Below are 6,789 nucleotides of genomic sequence, written 5' to 3' on the forward strand. Positions count from 1 at the left end.
TGGTGTCGCAGGCTCACCAACTCTACTGTATAGACTTTTTCCGTGTGTTGCAACGGGAACGGGAACAGATAATGCCCTGATAACTATGAAAGAAAAATACGTGAGATCATATTTCACAGATTCAAGTAGCCCACATCTTTAAATACATGGAAACAGCCAACGTTAAGAAATATGCAATATATATAAAAACTTTCACAGATAGTAGCCCACATCTTTAAATTCATGGAAACAGCCACCGTTTAACAACTGCACAATATATTGCATGTGCTAATGCTATGGCCCACATTAAGTCCAAAAATAATTCTAACAAATTCGAAGTACTTAGCTAATTGTGCTTTCTCTCCACTCAAAAAGAAAATTTTTAAATAACATTTTTAAATCATAATTGCAAATTTAGCATGTGGATACAAAGAATTGTATATATTATATCCTGTTGGGTACTGGAGAGCCGATAGGGGTCCTGTCGGCAACTGGGTAGCCGACAGGCCCGTATCGGTAGCCCAGTAGCCGACTGGGCTCCCGAGAAAACAGTGCAGCGGGCCTGTCGGCCAACAATATAGCGCACAGTCGTCTTCTCCCTCGCGCCCTCTGTCTCTCTCGCTTGCGCGCACGGCCGCCCGTCGCCGGCGGCCGCTGGATCCGACGGCGGGCCGCCGCCGCCCCTGCCCCTGCCCCCGCCCCCCACCCGGGCCCCACGACCGACGCCCGTCGCCTGCTCGCCAACACTGCGGCGAGCGTAGGTAAGTTTTTTTAGTAAATTTTGATTTTCTTTTTTTAGTTAGTTTATTAGTTAGATTTTGTTAGTTTAGTTGGTTGAGATAGATTTGGTTAGGGTTAGATTAATTAGTATATTTAATTTTTAGTTGTAGATTAGGGTTAGTTTTAGGGTTAGGATTAGTTTAGTTTGATTTTTTTTAGTTAGTTTAGTTAGATTACTTAGTATATTTAGTTAGTTTAGTTAATTAGATTAGTTAGTTAGTTTAGTTTAAGGGTTATTTTTTAGGGTTAGTTAGATTAGTTTTTTAGTTAGATTTTTAGGGTTAGTTATTTTTAGTTAGGTTCTATGGTTCGATTTATTTAGGGGTATGGTCAGTTGTACCAACGTTATTTTTAGTTAGCAGGTTTAGTTTCGGATAATACTTTTGGATTACGGCTAATTTAGTTAGTAGTTTGTTGTTAGGGTTAGTTTTCTTTTAGTTCATTTTGTTTAGTTAGATTAGGTTCACATGGTACTTCTTTTAACTGACATGATACTTTGCATGATGCGAGCAGGAATGTCGACCGATTTAGTCCCTTTTAGAATCTACCATGGCAACGGTTAAATTAGATATGGGGACAGCGGGGTGGACCTTAGCGAGTTCCAGGTCTTTGACACAGAACTGAATTTGCCGCTAGATTATAGCCGGAAACAAGTTTTATCCTGGCTGCATGAATACTTGGGTGTTCTGCCCTCCTAGCATCATTTCAGGATTAGTATGTTGGTGCCAAAATTGCAAGAGAATGGATGGAGGTGGAAGCTGCACGAGGCCAGTAACACGAAGAAATGGTATTTTCTCATGTCCAAGACGTTGGAGCGTAATTATTTCAACATCATGCTTGTTGAGTTGCTGGATGGTGGCATACAGGGTGAGAGTAGCAACACAGGTGCAGTAGAGGACAACTTAGAGGCCGCAAATGCTGAGTAGACCTATGTTTGCGATCCTCAGGCGGTTCACAACACGACAGAGGTTGGAGAAGCGGAAGAGTATGGTCCGTACATGGAAGCTAACCAGGGTGAGGAGGACAAAAGAATCGTGGAACAGATGGGGCTGATGATGCAGAGCACCTCGCCAAAGCATGCAAGCCACCATGCTCTCCTCTTTTTTCTGCACTCGACCAACGCATGCAAGCCGACACGCTCTCCTCTTTTTTCTGCACCCGACCAACGCATGCAAGCCGGCATGATCGTTCTCAACATGGACCAACATGGACTAAGTCCACTGAACCATACAAACCGGCTATATAAAAGGCCTTGTATGTGTTCACCACACCACATCTCCTCTGCCTCCCCTCCCCATTCAACTTCGAAACAATGTTGTCCTGGAGGACCAACCCAACTCAACTCCCGCAGTGGCGTGAGCGGCCGAAGTGCCGTTGCGGGTTTCGGACGATCTTGCACGTGTGCATGGATCATGATCATAACTACGACCATAGGTACTTCGCGTGCCTAGATCTAGATGACGACGTTATGGTAAGAACGCGAACTAAATCTTTTGTTTCTGGTTATCTTTTCTCATATTGATCAATGACATCTACCACCATACACGTAGCCTTGCAAGTGGATAGAATGGGTGGATCGGGAGCTGCCCGAATGGCCAGGAAGGGTCCCAAGGGAGGTGGAAACCAAAGGTCAATACCTTGTGAAGATGACTCAGGCTCGCGAGGCGGAACGATAGACGAGGGAGCAAATCCGTCTGAAGGGTAAGGAGGATGAGCTTGCTAGGAGGAGGGAGTAGTTAAGTCTGCGTGAAGCAGCCATCAAGCGTAAGGAGCAAGAGCTTAAATTCCGTGAGGTAGCTCTCAAGAACAAGAATGATGCAGCAGAACCATCTTTAGGACAAGACAGAAAGGGGAAACAATCACGCTGCACCTAGTAGAACAATGTAATAGACCCAGCAAGTTAAATTCCCTAAGACATGTTAGGAGTAGTGTTGGACCTCTGAACATTACAAGTACAGAGTTCCACACATGCCATTGCAAGTCGTGCTTTGTTTCATTTCTCTAAGGCATGTTAGGATTAGTGGTGGGGCTACTTACCTTAGCTACCTAGAGTTCCACAAATGCCATTTAGTAATGCAACTTTTGTCCATGTACCGCGCTGGGTTAATATTACAAATGTGTTTGTTCCGTCAAAACTTTGTAAGGTTCCTTAAGTTAGAGTGCGTGATGGATGTTATATGTCCGGAAAAGGAGAGCAAATATTTTTAGTGTTGCTCGAAAAGTGGCAATGTTTTTATGCCTGGTGATGGTTGTGTTAGGAAAATACATCGGGTGATAATTAAGGACAGCATGAAATAGTGCAATTGGCTGTTTGAATGCCGACAGACCTGTCGACCACCCAGTGGCCGACAGGTATTCTGTTGGCGCCGATAGGCCGACGTCGGCTGCCACGTTAACCTTATCGGCTCCTGAGGTGGCGACAGGGGTCCTATCGGCCTTCCTGAGGCCGACAGGACCCCTGTCGGCCGTCCAGTAGCCGACCAAGTGCTATACCTACAATAAATGTATAACAACTTCTAGATTTGCAATTATTATTTCAAAAAATATTATTAAAAATTCCACTAAAAAAACTAATTGTGCTTTGTCAATGCTATTTCCATAGCATTGAGTGAACACAAGTTCTATGTTTTGCTAATACGACAATGCATTGCATAAACTAATGGTACCCCAAAGAATGTCAGGAAAAATAAACTTCAAAATCACTTACATGAACCAAGAGATAAAAACAAAGGGAGATAAAGGGAGCCGCGGAGAACCACGTGGCTAAGTAATGGCATGGTAAAACAGAAAAATATACCAGGAATTCTAAGATGGGTGGGATTCAAAACTGTACACTCTCTCCAATCATCATTCAAAATTGATGGGCACAGTAGATGTTTAAAATTGATGGGCACAGTAGATGTGGTTTATCTTTTTTTTTTGCTAGTTCTTTCTCACTTAAAGTCGCCAAACCGCCAGTTTTAGCGCTTGAATTACAGATGCCCTGTCAAAACCAAGCTCCACAAGTTAGTTCACAGCTAGTGGTTTTAAATTAGTTCATGATTATCAAAAGATTATAAGTGCTTGGAACATATAGAGATAAAAAGAAGTAACCTGAAGGAGGGACCCTACTTGAAATAAAAATAAAGTCACATCATGAAAAAGTCGAGTTTGCTTACATAGTTGCTTGGCCGAGAGACGCTTAGACAATTTCTCTCCATCACGTATCTGTCAAAATGAACTGTTAGTCAATGCATATTGAAATAATTTGTATGATAATGCATCGAGAATTTCATAAGCATCTAAGCTAAAGTATATTTATTCCAAGAGTATTCACATGGCTTCCACGAAATATGGGAGTTTGTCTTTCTTCATCAGCCATCTCAACTCATGAGACTAATTTGGTAAGGACACTCCTCAAATTGCATATATAAAAATATTGCCCTGGAATATCCTACAAGCAACAAGCTGTACTAAGACGATTAAAAAAAACATCAGTTCATCAGGTCATGGAGCTCGAGCAAGCACCTTACACATATTTGTCATGCTAGCTCCTATTTTTTTCAGATTTGCTTCTACGCCCTGTGACTGAACCATCACCTACGAACAGAGATAGTATTTGCACTCGATTATACAAGAAGCAATCTGTTGTCTCCCAGTTAACACCCACCCATTCATAAAATTATGTAAACAGCTACATACTCAGCCCATTCAGTGCCTTATCAACATATCTATCTATTTCGAGATCCAAAAATGCAATAATCTTGGCAGCTAACCAATATTTCCAAGGAGCAGTTAATATGTTTCTGAATCAAAGAGAAGGTAGTCATTGCACCACATAGATTATAGTGGAGGAAACACTGCAGAACCGAAGACACTATGAATCGGTAAAATATTGAAATGTTCTTATTGAGTTCTTTTAGAGAAAAATTACAACTCACAGAAACGATAAATTTTTTTATGAAAACATTTAGAGTATCAACAAATTGAATTTTTTTAAACAAAATTGGCCAAATTTCAGTTGAAACTATCTCAAATTTATCTATATCACATTTGCATACAACAATCAGTAACATAACAAGTTATAACACACATTTGATATATCCATAGCATGTTGCCTCATAATAAGTCAGTCCCAAATATTACACCGAAATGCTTACAAGTCGTGGCATAGCAAATTAATTAAGTCCCCTAATATTATATATTTAAACCACATCCCAAAATAGATGCAAAATGACGGAAACATACACTACACTGCAACTCTATTCATTAAAATATGGGCAGAATGACACGAACTCGAATCCTGAGAATTTGGGTGGCGCTTTACTCACCAGCCGATGCTCTTCCTAACGCCCTCAAAAAGATGAAAACGTTGGCACTGCCCTTAGCCTCCTACTCCCCGTAGAACGCACCAGTGGCCTTGGATGCCCTCGACGGCGAAGACGAGTGTCACAAGTTCAGCAGCCTGTACGTAGGCAACCCTTGAGGTTGCCTGTGTGCCCATCCCCTCCTCGCCGCCGCGCCAAAGCCGCTTCTCCTACATTAATTACTGCAAAAAAACTGTGTACCCAGTAATTTACATTTTCTTACCGAAACAACCAACACATGGTGAAGACCAAAAGAGTACTGATGTTATGACCGGCATCCAATATGCCAGGAGGAGGCCCATTAGTGGGTAGATGAGGCGCAGGAGCTAGGGGCTAAAAGCCCATATTTATCTTTAATTGTTTATTTCCATAATTAGTAGAGCAATTAACCATATATAGGAGTTGTAATTCTCGTGGACAGATTTAAGCAAAGAGTAATCACATTACTCGGCTTCCCTCTGGGAGCCGGGAGTTCCAGAACCCTAGCCGTCATCTCTCTCTCTCTCGTCGTGCGATCACGGCGCCTCGCCGCCGTACGACGTTCAAGCCCCGACCACCGATCTCTTACAGCTACAACCTCCGATCGACAAGGCACAGAGAGCAGCTGCCTATCAACCTGGTATCAGAGATCTCTGGTTCGATGTCGCTCCCTCTGCCCACCTCTTCCACGCCGCCGATCGTGGCCTCCACCTCCGTTCCGCTGCCGTCCACCTCCGTGCCGCTGCCACCCCCTACCACCAACGCCATGATTCCATCGTCCCCGATGCCGCTAGGCTCCACAGGGGCGCCCGCTGCCACTGGAGGGCCGGCCGTCCTCACGCCCGAGGAAGTCACGCAGGCCATCCTCGATCTAGGCCGCGCGGTGGGCGAGATTCGCGCCTTCCTGGGCGGATCAAATCACGTGCAGCCGTCTCCCCAACCGCAACTCCCACCACGGCCGCCGCAACAACAACTGCCGCCGCCGCCGTCCCCCGCAATCGCTACGTCAGGGATGGCGCCCCAGTACGGCATGCCGCCCGAAGTGCACGGATCATCACCGCGCCCGTCCGTGCCGAACCCATCGGGTGGGGTGCCGATCCAACAAATCTAGTTCCTGCACTCCCCGTCCCCGCTGCCGCCCTGGTTGGAGCAGGACGAAGGCATGCCGACGTGGGAGCGTTTCCGCGACTTATGTCGCTTTCGCTTTGGGCCGCCGCTACAGGGCAGTCGGCTGGCTGCTCTTCGCCATGACCGTCCAGGAGTTCGCCGACCGCTTCCAAGTGCTCGCCTGTCACGCACCGGACGTCTCTACGTGCCAGCGTGCTGAGCTCTTTGTCGGCGGCTTACCGGAGCACATCAGGGTGGATGTCGAGATCCACCGCTCGCAGGACCTGCAGACGGCGATGTACTACGCCCGCGCATTTGAGCGGCGGGCGGCTGCGACTCCACCGGCGCTTCCTGCACGTGCCGCCCGACCGGTCCAACGGGCGGGCCTTCCAGCGGCGAGCGCACCAGGGGCCGGGCTAGCTGCGCTTCCTCCAGCCGCGGGAGCGGGCGCCCCGGGCGGCCGCGCATTCCAGCGACTCACGCCAGTCGAGCAGCAAGAACGGCGCCGCCAGGGGCTCTGCTACAATTGCGATGAGCTCTACGCCCCGGGCCACGTGTGCCCGCGCCTCCTCTACCTGGCAGCCGACGACATCATTGA

General features: G+C 46.4%; 1 protein-coding gene across 1 annotated transcript; it reads left to right on the plus strand.

The window, feature by feature from the left end:
• The first annotated feature begins 5,745 nt into the window (after positions 1-5,745).
• Positions 5,746-6,195, plus strand: LOC136480644 (vegetative cell wall protein gp1-like). Its single transcript, XM_066478127.1, has one exon. It carries the CDS (start codon positions 5,746-5,748, stop codon positions 6,193-6,195), a length of 450 nt encoding a protein of 149 aa, XP_066334224.1.
• Positions 6,196-6,789: the final 594 nt, after the last annotated feature.

This window comes from Miscanthus floridulus, chromosome 9 (assembly GCF_019320115.1).
Source record: "Miscanthus floridulus cultivar M001 chromosome 9, ASM1932011v1, whole genome shotgun sequence".
In the NCBI taxonomy this organism is placed as follows: domain Eukaryota; kingdom Viridiplantae; phylum Streptophyta; class Magnoliopsida; order Poales; family Poaceae; genus Miscanthus; species Miscanthus floridulus.

What these genes read in the sequence shown, in the direction of transcription:
- LOC136480644 (XM_066478127.1), top strand. Translation starts at nt 5,746, where the DNA reads ATGTCGCTCCCTCTGCCCACCTCTTCCACGCCGCCGATCGTGGCCTCC.